This window comes from Prunus dulcis, chromosome 5 (genome assembly GCF_902201215.1).
Source record: "Prunus dulcis chromosome 5, ALMONDv2, whole genome shotgun sequence".
Classification (NCBI taxonomy): domain Eukaryota; kingdom Viridiplantae; phylum Streptophyta; class Magnoliopsida; order Rosales; family Rosaceae; genus Prunus; species Prunus dulcis.
This window is the reverse complement of record NC_047654.1, coordinates 4,171,582-4,186,604: the sequence shown is the minus strand read 5'-3', so window position 1 is coordinate 4,186,604 and position 15,023 is coordinate 4,171,582. Positions and strand designations below refer to the sequence as shown.

General features: G+C 37.1%; 2 protein-coding genes and 1 non-coding gene across 3 annotated transcripts; 2 read left to right on the top strand and 1 right to left on the bottom strand.

The window, feature by feature from the left end:
* The first annotated feature begins 8,834 nt into the window (after nucleotides 1-8,834).
* LOC117627757 (NAC domain-containing protein 71) lies at nucleotides 8,835-11,621 on the top strand. The gene is made up of 4 exons (XM_034359988.1): nucleotides 8,835-9,619; nucleotides 9,995-10,272; nucleotides 10,406-10,732; nucleotides 10,829-11,621. The coding sequence occupies exons 1-4, from the start codon at nucleotides 9,463-9,465 to the stop codon at nucleotides 11,099-11,101; spliced, it is 1,035 nt and encodes a 344-aa protein (XP_034215879.1). The 5' UTR covers nucleotides 8,835-9,462; the 3' UTR covers nucleotides 11,102-11,621.
* Nucleotides 11,622-13,459: 1,838 nt separating this feature from the next.
* On the bottom strand, nucleotides 13,460-14,569 carry LOC117627000. Its single transcript, XM_034358864.1, has 2 exons — nucleotides 14,337-14,569; nucleotides 13,460-14,037 (listed from the first exon to the last, which is right to left on the bottom strand). The coding sequence occupies exons 1-2, from the start codon at nucleotides 14,515-14,517 to the stop codon at nucleotides 13,517-13,519; spliced, it is 702 nt and encodes a 233-aa protein (XP_034214755.1). The 5' UTR covers nucleotides 14,518-14,569; the 3' UTR covers nucleotides 13,460-13,516.
* Nucleotides 14,570-14,923: 354 nt separating this feature from the next.
* Nucleotides 14,924-14,995, top strand: TRNAC-GCA. The gene has a single exon. It is a non-coding gene; the product is annotated as a tRNA-Cys (tRNA).
* The last annotated feature ends 28 nt before the right edge of the window (nucleotides 14,996-15,023 follow it).

Sequence of the window (15,023 nt, the reverse complement as noted above, 5' to 3'; positions counted from 1 at the left end):
ATGCCAAATAAATAAACTTGTCATGCTAGGAATCGAAATTAAGATCATAAAAATAGGTAGCTCTACAAATCCATCAAGCATCGTAATTAAAAAACATGCCAAGCAACATGCCATTCCAAGCGAGAAATCGTTATGCCACACCCAACCACACTACAAGCCTAAAGTGGGCCTAAGGCACTCAAATGCCCGAGGATTGCTTGAGTGGGTTGTGATATGGATGGTAATAGGTTGTCATGAGGCCCATTGATGGGCCAAGAAATGGAGGTTCAGGGTTGCTTAGGAGCCTCGGAGCCCAAGCCCATATCTTAGGCCCAAATATGTGGGTGAGCACAAAAGGGAAAATAACCTAAATAACCCAACCAAAATAACCCAACCATAAAGCCCAGTCAAAATGGCCCACTAAAACTAACCCCAATAACCCAATATTTGATAAGGGTGGCCCATTTGTTTGGTAGGTTGACTTCCTATCCTAGAAGACCCATACAATTAGAAGTAGCAAGCAACAAAAACTCCATTTTTTGGCTGAACGATAAAGCCATGAAGTGTCACGGATCTTACATGAAGAAGCATGGAAGACCATGTGGGTTGAGGGGAAGGAAGAAGCAAGTTTCAAAGTAAAAAACATGCAAGGACCCAAGGGATATTAGCATGGGGAGAAGCACCCTTCAAACCAGCGTGTGCACCTATTTGCTTTCCTTCATTAGATCTGGCCAGGGAAGGAGGAAGGAAAGAAGAAGAAAAATAGCTAAGAATGGAGTCTCCCACTGAACAACTGTGAGAAATGGGGGCCTTGAACTCCCAAAATTCCTGATTTTGTGCAAATAGATAGAAAATTTCACCAAGATAAGAAAAGTCAAGGGAGGAGATGAGAAATGAAGGGAAAAGCTTGACCAAATTGGGTAGAAACCATTAGGATAGTTTCCAGCAGCTATAAAATGAGGCTTTTTCTACCCAATGAATCATCCACATCCAGAGAGCAAGCTTCCTCTCTTACTTGCAAAAACCCAGCAATTTCGGGCACTGTTCACCCTTCTTCCCCATTTTCCCTCTTTTGGCAGATTGCTCTAACATTTGACAGAGTCACTATCAAGCTGCTGGAAAAAGCACTCTAGCAACCCTCTTCTCTCTCTCCCTTCTCTCTTAGCCAAATCTACTTGCAAAACCTTTCCCCCTTTACCTGGACACCCCTTCTTCCTCCTAAAAACACATAATTTTCTCTTTATTGCTAAACTCATGCCAACTTTGCTTCCATGCCACGATCTCTTCATGCCAAGCTAAGAATGCATCTGTAAGCACTAAGAATCTACATGTAAGCAGCCGTCATTTTCGTTGGTGAAAGTAACTAAGCTGTTTCCTAAGGCTTTACTAACCTTTCGAAATATTTTGGAGCCTAATCTTTTAACTCAGACACAGGGGATATTTTTCTTCAGTTTGCTCCTTACGGCAACCCAGTCCATCTGAAGCTGCCAGAAGAAAAAGACCCCTACACCACTAACCCTTTCATTGAGGTGCAAAACCCACAAAGATACAGCGCAGGGTGCACGAATCCAACTTGGTCCGGTGAGATTGATTGAGATGGGCATACACCACACAACCGAAAATGAGCGGAGTAAGATTAAGATGGGAACAAACAGGAACATGAGTAGCCAATGTCTGAAGTGGTGTTTTAAAACCCAAAACACGTGAAAGCATGCGATTAAGAAGGTAGATATACTGAATAGCTACAATCCAAAGGGTTTAGGGAACACGCCTCCCAATAAGGAAAGCTCGGGCAGTCTCAAGAATATGACGATTTTTCCATTCAGTCATGCCGTTATGTTTTGGAGTCTGCAGACACGTAGTTTCATGGAGAATGTCTTTTTCAGTGAAGAAGTCTGCGAGTGTGTGGTTAACAAATTCCCATCCATTATCTGAATGAACAACTTTAATCGAACACAAATTCTTGAATAAAGAACCAACTTCACTTTTATGCTTCATAACATAAAGCCAAATTAACAGAGTATAATCATCAATGAAGATCATAAAACACTGAACACCAAAGACAGTAGTAATCAGAGATGGACCCCAAACATCTGAATGGATTAAATCAAAAGGAGATGTGCTTTTATTCAAACTAGGGGGATAAAAAGTTCGATGACTTTTTGCAACAATACAAGTCTCACACTAAAAATCAGAAAGTTTTACTTCACTAAATAGAGATGGAATAAAAAAACTGCAAATAACCAGAGGAAACATGACCCAATCGCAAATTCCATAACCAAATATTCTTATGCTTCTCACTAACAATGCCCTGAACCTGATGAACCTAACCCGGTGCAATGTCATCCACATACTAAAGCCCTGCTCTCTTAGTACCACTCCCAATGATCCCACTGGTCTGAACATCCTGAAGCAAACAAAATGAAGAGAACATGAGCGTGCAACAGTCCAACTGTTCAGTAACTTGCCCAAATGATAATAAATTATGGGACAAAGCTGGAACAAACAAAGTTTTATGTAAAGAGAGGGTAGGAGTAAGAGTGATGGAACCAGCCCTAGTGACTGAGTTAGATTCGCCGTTGGCAGTAACCACACTTGTTTTGGTAGGAGTAGTCATAGAATGAAAAAAGGATTTATCATAGGTCATATGATCAGTATCACCTGAATCAAATCCAACCTATAACTCGTTGGTCGGAAAACACCAAAGCTTTTCCTGGTTACCTTCGTAGTTAGCACACTCTAGAATGGATAACTGAAAGAGAACAGTAAGAGAATCATCAACTAAAGGAACTATCATGGGCGAGGTTGAGACACCCGAGGTAGCATCGGTGACGGGGCTAACAAAAGGCCGGCCGGCGGAGGCGACAACAGCTACACCTTTCTCACCATTCTTTTTCTTCGCGTGCATCGTCTTTTAAGGAACCACTCCGAAAACCCATTCTTGTGAAAATACGCAACCTCTGTATGATGATTCTCATTACAGTAAGTGCAATGCATGTTTTCTTTTTCCTCAAGCGTTGGACGGGGAAAGGAAAAACTAGCAGCACGAGCTTTGGAAATTATTATAGCAGAGGATTCAGTCTTTCCATCCTTCTTGAGCATCGTCTCCTGTCATTGGGCCTTTTTACAAACAAAAACAAAGGGCTCCTCCAATTTTGGCAATAGACTCAACCTCAACAAATCTCCTCTAATTTTGTCAAACATCTTTTTTAAACGTGCAAGAAAATAATAAACATGATCTTTTTGTATCCCAGCCTGTCTAATCTTCACATCATCAGGGCACTTCATGTTGATTGGACGACGACAGTCTAGTTCTAACCAAACGCTCTTGAGCTCATTAAAGTAAGATGCAATATCGTGACCTCTTTGAGTAATACGGGTTGCTTTATATCGTAATTCATAAATCTCTGACTCATCAGATACATCATAATACATCTAGGCTGTACTCTCCCAGACATCTTTAGCTGTTGGTAGATCTAAGAACAATTCTACCAAATCAGGTTCCATGGTTTTTATCAACCATCCTTTAATAATGGAGTCCTCAATACACTATGAATCAAAGACCAGAGCATTTTCCTCAACTGGAGCCACCTTCCATGTCAGATAACCTTTTTTTCCCTGGCTTGACACATGAAGAAACATCATATTTGACCAAGTGCTATAGTTCTTTCCATTCAGTCGTATGGTGAATGGGCCAACGGAAGTATCATTGCACACTATAAAAATTGGTTGTACCATGGCAAGATTTTTAAGGGGTTTCTGAAGCACTGGAAGCACTGAATTTTGTGGTTATGGTGGGGTTGTCTGGGTTATCTTCGAAAGCCATGGAGGAGAGAGAACAAGTTTGGATGGGTTGGTGTTGTAGGAGTCTTTTGCCGCACTAGGTTTGTGACGACAACAGATTAGCTGCTGTTTTGGGGCCGTTGGATTTTTTTTTTTTTTTTTTCTTTCTTGTATTCAACTCTAGAGGATGCTGATGGGTAGGGTTTGTATTTTTGTTTGAAAGACCAGGGTTAATCGGCTCTGATACCAACTCAAACTAAACACAGAATTGAATAATTGTGATTGATATTATATTTCTCCAAGAGGAGAATACATATACGAGTAAAAGTTGACTTTTCCTACAAGAAAAAGTAATTAGCTAATTACAAGGAATCCTAACTAGGTAATTATTCTAATTAGGTAATGTGAATTACACCAGTAAGTGAGAGATCAAGGGATCCTTTATGGCTCACACCAACGCAAAATACCTATGTCCTTGTAGTTATGAACATCAAGTGTGAATAACACACCACCTTAGTTTGTCATTTACTTTCTCAACCTCATTTTGATCATGAACACCTTGTCCACTTGGTTAAGGTCTTGCGACCTAAACTCTAAAGCAACAAAGTTACTTGGTTCTACACTCATTCGTTTTACTTGTACTGTTTTTGGCTCCTAGATAACTGCTTATATCAATCCTACAAAACACCTTCACATTCTTATTTCTATGATCTATGCTGCCAAGGATGGTATTGTTCACAGGCTTAAGTGGGTTGTAGTCCAGTGCAAAAATTTGTAGAAAACTAAAGGAGGTCCAAATTTTATAAGCTATTCCCCAAAAATTTTAGCCTCCCCACTTGCCTTTGTTTAATATTCTTTTTCGCCAAACGTTGTAACTTGCCTTTGTTTAATATTACATATTGTTATTTAATATTACATATTGCTAAAAAAATATATACATATTGTTATTTAATAATATATCTTCACCCTCTTTACATTCTCTTTGCCTCCTTACTTTTTTTTTATTGTCAAATTTTACAAAATAACCTTAAACCGTTGGCTTTTGTTTGGCCTAACAAAACAGTCCTCTATTTTCTTTTCTTTCAACCACGAAAAAGTATCTCATATTTCTTTGAACTTTAATTAAGAGGCAATAAAGAATCATAGGTGTTTTTACTTTATTTCCTCTCAAGGTAAACTTGATTGTAGTTTTCAATCTATTTGCTTTTGTGTATTTACAAAAGAATGCTATTCTAAATATTTGAGTTTATATTATATGTATTTCTACTACAGGTATTGACAAATTAAGGTGATTTGAAACTCCACCAACACTACAATACGCTCAGGTTCAGGTACAATAAATCTTTTTTTTTTTTTGGGTTTTCTGTACGATAAATCTTTATAGTAGGTACAATGAATATTATTATTAAATATTAGCTTTATGTTCCATGGCTGCAATTGGATTGCATATTTTGGATTGCTTTCTGTTGGATTGCATTTGCATTGCTTCTAGCTTTGTAGTATTCTTGTTTGGACATAATGTCATATGTTGATGATAACATACCAACAAAGAGGGGAAAAACAATTGATTCATTCTTAAAAAAATGGGTAATGATACTTCAATTCTGGAAGAACCTATGCATCTCGAACCTCAAATAGTTGGACCTAAAGAATTTGATGCTACTTCTTTAGAACGGGATCCAGGGAAACGCATTGCAATATGTGAATACCTCATTAATCAACATGTTGAGATTCGAAGGGCGTATATCAAATTGGGGCCTTATCAACCTAAAATTTTTGAGTATCCAATGAATTTGTTCGGAAAACAGAGACATCGATTTCAGTATTCTTGGTTCTCACAATTTCCATGGCTAGAGTATTCTCCTTTGTCACTAAGGCATATTGTTTACCAGGCTTTGTTTTAGAAAAAAAAAATCTCGCAAGTGGGTCTGCACTAATTACTGATGGGTTCAACAATTGGAAAAGAGTTAATTATGGAAAAAAATTGTGCATTTTTGCTTCATGTTGGAGGTCCATCTTCACTCCATAACAAATCTGTAAGATGTGCTGAGGACTTAGTGAAATCTTCTCAACATATTGGGAAAGTTATTCATAAACAACCGAAAGAGCAAATTTTGAAGAACTGATTACGGCTCAAGGCATTAATTGAGAATGTTCGATGGCTTACATTTCAAGCATGTGCTCTTAGAGGTAATGATGAATCGATAGACTCAATGAATCGTGGTAATTTTATTGAATTGACAAAATATACAGCTATGAATTTAGTACATAATACGAAAAATATTCTTAAGAAATTTCGATTGGATGGATGGGATATTTTCCAAGAAAATATGAAATCATTTTGCAAAAAACATGACATCGATATGCCAGATGTGAATGCTCGTTATAAAGTTGGTACATGTCGTTCTTGTCAACAACGTGATGATATTACAATGGAGCATAATTACAGGGTTGATTTATTCAATGATACAATAGATTATCAATTGGAAGAGTTAAACAGTAGATTCAGTGAAGGAACAATGGAACTTCTTATTCTTAGTTCTGCTTTGGACCCTAGCAATGATTTTAAAGCATTTAAGATTGATGATATTTGCAAGCTTGCAGAGAAATTTTATCCTGCCGATTTCATTGATAAAGACTTGCGTTTGTTGAGGTGTCAGCTAGAACTTTTTGAATTTGAAGTACATGAACAAGATATTGATATCTTTCAAAATATGTGTACTCTTTCTGAACTATGTCAAGTATTAAATAAAACGAACAGAGCAAAGGCATATTATTTGATTGATAGGTTGGTGCATTTACTGTTAACTCTTTCGGTTTCTATAGCAATTACAGAACGAGAATTTTCAGTTATGAAACATGTTAAGACTGTACTTCTCAACAAGATGGAGGATGAGTATGTTGCAGATTCCCTTATTGTCTATATTAAGAAAGAACTTTATGTGAATATTGATTCAGATTCAATAATCAATGACTTTGATTCACTCAAGGAGCGTAGCTGCGTAGGGTTGCACTTCACTAGGTCAGCTCTTTTTATATTTTTTTGCAATGTAATATTTATTTGATGTTTGACAATATGTGTTTAATTTAATGTTTATTTATATAATTTTTTTTTTAAAGAAAAGTAAGCTTATAATAGATATCTCATTATATATAAATTAATTAATTAATTAATCCACCTCTAAAAAAATTCCTGATTTCGTCCTTGTATGCTGCTATACATTATGGTGAAAATAGCCATAGAGCGATGGGATTATATGCTCAAACCAACGTCAAGAAGACGAAATAGTATAATCGGTTTCAAACTGTCAAATGCATTCGATATGATTGAATAAAATTAGAAGTTATATATTAGAAAGTGTTCTTATTATTAGAGAGGTGTGTAATTAGTTAAGATATGTCATACATTCTTGTTATTCCAATGGATGATTAAAAAAATGAACTAATATTGAAACTTGTCATATATAACTTAAATTTACTTCTCAAACTAGCTATTCGTATGCTTAAATGAATGTTTTACATTACCGTTTGTTTATGTCAAAAACTCTCCCTGCATCATTTTTCCAAATGCCTTAAAATTTGTGAAGTCAAATGGACAAAAGAAGAGCAAGTACAAACTGTGAAAAAAAAAAGAAGTGCAAACTATAAATTTGATCACTGTTCCGGCCAAAAGAGATTTTGATATCTTTATTTTTGTCATTTTCCTAGTGTGAAAGGCCCATATATAGTTCCATATGTTCTCAATTACCCATATATAGTTCTTTCACCAAAAAACTTACAATTTTATGATCCAAAAAAACAGAAGAAAAATATCATATTCAGTGTTTCTGATAGACTTGAAATCAAGCACTGTTCAAGAGTATCAACAAGCTAAGCACACCTTAGCTTAGCCTGGTCCAAAAGCAAGAATTGAACTTACCAAAAGACAAAAGCAAGAATTTAATTCCATAAAATTTACTAGTGTAAAAGCACTAATAGATGTAAACAGTGCGTCAGTTGGTCCCACTTAAAGACTAGGCAGATCATTGATCGAGTAACCATTACATCTCCAGATTCTGAATTAAGTGGATTCAACAAGAGTCTTCATCTTCCCACTAGGTCCTGTTTGCTTAATTCCAAAAAGTTGGAAAACTGAGTAAGCACTTTTGTTACTTTCCTTTAGGGCAGTGTGGGGGCCAAGAAAGAAGATGACACCATCACTTCAATAAAACAAGGAAAAAGTGCTTTTGTCCGACGCAGAATGATGTGGAAGGAGCTTGGTGACTACTGCAGCTCTACATGGAAACCCAAATTCCCCAAAATCACTGCTGGCTTGAGTTTAAGCACTTTCAATTCTCTAGCTTTAGGCATCCTCATATTCATTTGTGCTTGTAGATTCATCTACATATCCATGAATAACTAACACAACTAAAAATTTATTCAAATGATTATATGCCTAACAAGAAAAAAGTTGAAATGCGATAATATTTGTCACATTCTAATTCTATATATCTTTTAGTAGTTTATTTCACCAATGTCAAGAAATGTGGATTGAAATCTATCTCACCAATTAAAAATAACTTGTATAGCATGATGTGCAAAAATGCATTAGAATGACGAGGCCACATAATCATGTACCATATGATGAGGGGTACAATAGAAAACATGTTGTCGGGTTACTTTACTTCACTATAATATAAAGTCTGACTATACTTTGTAACCGTGTTCTAGTATCATAAAATAATTTAAGTTGTATACAATTATATGTTTATCTATCTCCTCGAGAAAAATACACAGTTAATGACTTTAACAATTATAAATTATGTACTTAAGAATTGCTCTTATATTTCCGATTATTACGTGATGAGCGAGATAAACACATAATCTCAATGAGTTACTGCAGCGTGTGAACTGAGTTCAAGTTATGTGGACGTGGGCCAGTCCCATTTAGAATTTTGTGTACGCGTCAGACAAGCAATCTTTTGAAACTTTCGGTGTCTGTGTGCAATTTTGGACTGCTTGTTCCCCCAAATACCTATATATAAGCACACCCCATTTCCCACTCCTTTTACTCTACCTTTCTTCCTCCTCTCCTATTTTGTCTTCTTGGCACTGGCTCTTGTTCTAACAACATCTCTTTATTGGTCACATTGCCGCTGCCCCCACATTAATTTTTTTTTTTCAATTTCTAGCAAATTTTGAATAGTTTTAACTTCTGGGTACTGTGATAGGTCCCAGTTTTGGAAGTTCTAACTAGTTTTTGTAGTTGAAGTCCTTGTGCATTTTCTGTTTGAATACAAGGATTTGACACTCTTATAGTGAAATTTGAGCAATATCACCTTCCGGGTATTGCTTCAAAGCCTTCAATTTTGTTCCTTCTCATCTTGTTTTGGGAATTTAAAGAAAATTTGTGAGGGGGGTTGGTGGGGGGTGACAAATCGATCATAAGAAGCACATTTTCAAAGACAATGATTCTGCTCTTCAACGGGTTCAACCTGTGGAAGTTTTACTCAATTCTTGATAAGAAATTAATTTTTGATAAAAGCTTTTATTTCTGGATTTTCCAGATCTTTAATACGTACAGTTTGGGCTCATAGCTACAGCTTTCATATCATTCCTCATTATCTTCCTAGCTCTCTGCTGTTATAATTTTCATATATATTTTTCTTTCAAATTGGGATACTTTTAAGAAATTGGATTAGTTAGGAGGAGAGTGGAGTTATGGGTGGAGCATCACTACCACCAGGTTTTAGGTTCCACCCAACTGATGAGGAACTAGTGGGATATTATCTTAAAAGAAAAGTGGAAGGTCTTGAATTTGAGCTGGAGGTTATCCCTGTGATCGATTTGTACAAATTTGATCCCTGGGAGTTACCAGGTAACCATTCAAACAATTTCATTACATTTTTGTCCAGTGTTTTGCTTTCTCAGAGATTGAGTATGTATGTTAGTGTGTGTCTGCTTACTAGTCTGAACAGAGGATGCCATAAAGATAGTTTTTTTTCTTTTTTGTTTATTTGAACTTCTTTTCTTCTTCTTCTTTATGAACTAAACCTGTGCCAGCATCTCCCTTTTCTGATTGGGCATGTGGGCTTCTTTATTTCCAAAAAGCCAAGCTAATTGGCTTTAGATATTCTTCTATAACAATTCAAATTAAATAAAGTACAAGAACAGTGAAACTTGTTTCCTTCCCAAATTCCAATTGGTTTCAGTAATTCTGGCAATCTGATATATACCTGTGTTTTTATTGCAGAAAAATCATTCCTTCCTAGATGTGACATGGAATGGTTCTTCTTCTGTGCACGTGATCGAAAGTATCCAAATGGCTCAAGAACAAACAGAGCTACTAAAGCTGGCTACTGGAAGGCCACTGGAAAAGACCGGAAGGTTGTCTGTCAATCCACTGTCACTGGGTACCGCAAGACCCTTGTTTTCTATCGTGGACGTGCTCCTTTAGGAGATAGAACAGATTGGATCATGCATGAATACCGTTTCAGTGATGATCTTGCTCAGGGGCCATCAGGTCATCAGGTACATCTACAATGTTATTGTGTTTGTTAGACAGTTCCGTAGCTGAATACTACAATTTTCGTTTTAGAGAGCTTTAGATACCTATTAGTTCAAAAAACTGAAGTTATATTTGGCATTTTGATAATCTCCGCAGGGAGTTTTTGCTTTGTGCCGTGTTATTAAAAAGAATGAGAATGCACAGAAGACAAATGATTCCCATGGAGAGCCCAAGGCCAAGAGGGTTGGAAGTGCTTCGAACAGTGGGGAGGATTTGAGCTCAACAAGAATCTCAAACGAGCCCTTGAACATCTCTGATGATTTATCCTCTCGAGCGAGTTACCAGCATAACGAGAGTCATTATTCAAGCCATGTTACTTCTCCATATGAAGTTAATCCAATGGCAGAGTTTGAGCCAACTTCAAGAGAGACCAACCCTGCAGACTTCTGGGTCTCGCCTGATTTTATTCTTGATTCTTCGAAGGTATTAATGCAAGAAAAAGAAAACGAAGAAATTTTGAAAGACTAATGCTCATATTCTTATAAATTTCTCAAACATTTTTCCTTGGCTTTACTGCAGGACTACCCGCAGTTACAAGAAGCTATGCCTAATTACTTTCCACAGTACAAAAGTGCAATGGCATCATGGCAGTCATATGAAAACACGGAATCACCTTATTCCTCATACTCAAATTTCACAGGGGACGTAACAATGGCCAATAATGCGAATCAAGTAGCCGACATGTCACCTTTCTCTGGACACACAGGCTACATGGGCTATTATGGGAATGAGGAAATGCAATTTGAAGGTTTTGACCAGCCTAGTTCACTGAGAAATCCAACATCCTTCTGAAAAGAAAAGAAAGGAAAGAGCATTGTCACTCTTTCTTTTCAATGCAGGGTCTGAAACCAAACTCTAATTTGTATGCAAGTTAGCATAGATGGGAGTTTGGGGGAACTTGGAGAACTTTGGTCGCAGGAAGACAACATGGTCATTGTGATGTAGGGGTCTGCCCGGTGCCGGATTGATCAACCAGCGTACAATGTATTATGTCATCCAGAGGGGATATCCAAGACAACGCCTTTTAACGTTGTTTCTTGGCAGTTAAAAATAATTATCACTCTTCTTTTACGTATAATGAGTGGTTTGTGTTCTCTGCAGAATTACTGTGTGGACTTTATCTGTTGTTTGGAGTTGTTTCAGAAGCTACTTGTAATCTTCCCCCGTTTTTTTTACTATGCAGTGTATTAGTATCTCTGGGTGACAATCACTTTTTTCGATTGCACTCGGAGTTGGTTTTTACTACCTTGCTGTGGTTACAATATATAGTGTAATTTTCCATGCCATGAGCATGTGGAACCATCTTTATGTATTTGATTCCTTTTCTATGATACTAGAAATTATTAACTTGTCTTACTTCTTGCTTTCTAAATGGTTGATCTCTTTGAACTATTTCCACTTTTCATAAGGCAAAGAACAATAGGTTTGTAAGTATTCAAGGTAAAGACTAAAGATAGTCAGAGGAACAAAGAGAAAAGTGGCTACATGTGAACTGAAAAATAGTACTTGTGTCTCAACTTTCAACCAACAAAGTTATCATCTTCAATCATAATGCTCTTCAAATTATTGGAGTTTTCCAAACTTAATATTCTCTTGAGATTTAAAGCTAGTGAGAAAGTGCATTTTAAAAGGGTTGATAAGCCCTCCCATTAAGAAGTTACATCCAGACACATCCTTTTAAACTTTTTGGTTGGTTTGTAATCAATGGAATTGGTGGGGGTCGCTTGGGTTTTGGTGGATAGCTAAAAGAGCTCACTCCTAGAATTTCATCACCAAATTAAAGATTCACTTCCTATTGCACTTGATCTCTTGTTTTTGGCTGATTCCAATCAAAATTACTTTATAACTTTCAGATCTTACAGCATATCTGATAGTAAATGGAAAACTCAAAGGGTAAGGGATTGACGGGCCCCATGATACATTGCCACCACCTTATCTCTTCTAAAGCTATTTTTTTAATGGTTAGCAATCAAACAATGGTTGTCTACAAAGAACCTGGCCTTGTTCTTCAAAAGGAAAATGGAGTTGAGGGATCTCATAAAAAATTTGAGTTGATCAGTGTTTAGGATCTCATAAAAAATTTAAGTTGATCAGTGTTCTAAAAAAATTCAGTTTATGAATTTACAGGTTGCAGGGGTTCAAACTTGAAATCTCATGCTCTAACAGAATCACATCCTTTTTGGTTGTGACTTCTGAAAGCAAACCTTCGTAAGAGTTCTGTGTTTGGTTGTGAATTTAAGCTGGAATCTGCAGTTGAATGTGGAAATAAATAGTGGGAAGTGCTTTTATATACCACACTTGAACAGAAGTGGTATGGGGGTGCTGCTGATGAAAGCTAAGACAGGCTAAGAGCTGTGCTCAAATTGGAGCTTCCAGTTTTGTTACCTAATTTAGTAGTTTGTGTGGTTTGATTTTGGGGCAGCAGCCACCCATCAGAATTTCAACCATTCTTCTGCCTCAGGTGCTTTAGGAAACCCCAAACTGAAGATTTTCTCATTGAAAAGTGCAGCTCTTTATGGTGTGAACATTCCACCAAAGTAAACAAATTATAACTTTAGTTTTGTGACAGCAGATTAAATAAGGGCAGGATGCCTTGGAAAGGTCACAAAAGGTGTCATTCCAGACCCAATGAGTTTCAAATAAATGTACATTTCTCTCAGCTCAAGTTTTCCAATTGTTCCCTGCCTCCCCCTTCATCACTTTCTTAAGCATCTTGATAAAAAAGAGACTATACTATTGTGACTTTAGGAATGCTATCTTAAAAGGCCTATAATTTACTCTTTTTCTATCCAAGACCCACCATTATTTTCTGAAACAGAATCTCCCGCCCCCTAATCTTTCACTCTCAGCACCTACTGCTTGGCGCCTAAAGTAAATAAGCACGCCCAGCTACTTTTCCCTTGTAGTGGAAACAAATAAACGAGTATTCTCCACTTGTTTTGGTTGAAAACGAAATGAAAGAGGCAGCAGCTACATCTGCAAAGTCAAATGACCAAAGCAAATGAGGCAGGTTCATTTCTTTGCAAGTCTCCTGCTGCAAAATTTGAGACGTTCGAAGAGTGCCTAAAACAATGATTTCTAATGCCACGAAACATGTATAGGCGAAAATCTTATATGTAATCTAGTCGAGGATTAGTACGTGACCAATTATTGTGAGAAGAGGGTTGTTTATTGAACTTGAGCAATAAGCATACCCTTTTATTATGTTTAGTACAAGCTTGCAATTTGAGGGCTACAATAAACTTCAACTTCTTTAAGGGTTGCTCTAGACTCATCCCCAAAAAGTGACTCCTTCCCATCTTCCCTCTTTGCATATGACAATCCTAATCTAGATTTGGCTTGCCTTAAATCACCAATACCCGAATTAGTATCCGGACCTGCAAAACCCCCCATAACCGGCGCTAGAGGTGGCCCGATAAGCAGCCCATCGGCCCCAAATTGTGGCCCGCCCCGAGCATAATCGAAAAGGGCTGCACCACTGCCTCCTACTTTGGGTAGCACAATTGGGTCAGCTATTTCATTATCTGTCCAGTAGAAGAGGAATGCATCAAAAGTGTCATAGTAATCATCTGTGCTTCTGTAGCCTTCAGGGTTGAATGCCCCAAACTTGAACGACTTGTTTGTGTAGCCAATTATGGCGCATGGCCCCTTGAAATCACAGCAGTTGTGGAAATTAGCTGCACTAAATCCATCAATGGTGGCCTTATAGCAACACTTCAGTTCCCTACCTGCTCAAAATCGTTTCAAGTCTTAAAGCGTAAGGACCCTATGATTGGATCTGTTTTCATATTTTATGCCCTCTCATAATGATATGTGAACCAAAAGAAATCAAAAACAACAAACCCACCATTATGTTTGTATTGAATTTTTTGGGGAGAGACATGTGATTGCTAGAGGCATTATGCATTAGAGATGTACAAGAATTATGGGTTTTGATTAATGATTAGTGATGCATGTGAAATGCAATTGGGAGAGAGAGAGAGAGAGAGAGAGAGAGAGAGAGAGAGAGATGAGAGAGTAAATATACCACTTAAGAAAGTTTTGCCAAGCAGAGAAGGAGAGAATGGAAGATCAGTTTCATGGTACTTGTTGGTCTGTGGCAATTCATCCTGTTTTCTCTTGCCTATGTTCCACCCAAACAAGCTACGTGGGCTGCTTCTTCCCTTCCACAAATAACATACAGTGTGGTTTGAGAAGCAAGAAGCCATGCTCAAATGAAATGATTAATTACTAACTAGTCTACACCCAACAAACACTCTCTCATTCACTGACATCCTCACAAATATTGGCAAGAGCTCAAGTATCTTATCCTTATATTTTCTCTACCCCAGAATTAATATTTGTCAACTATTGGTTTCATTTTTTTTGAGTCAATTAGGTTCTTTTTTTTTTTTTTTGGTTGACAAATCATCATACTGATATGTTGTAACCCAGTTTGGCTATATCATTATTGTGCATCATATTCAAGCTCATCCAGAATTATAATTTATGTAATTCGAATTGTAAATAAAAATAGTTATTAAAATTCTTTATGGGCCTATATATTATTTGAAGCCCATGAAGCAAAGAATCAAAACACTATTTATGATTAATTTGTACGGTTGTATAACAAATGGGTCCATAGCTCAGTGGTAGAGCATTTGACTGCAGATCAAGAGGTCACCGGTTCGAACCCGGTTGGGCCCTTAAAAACCTCCTTTTTTATGCTTAATTC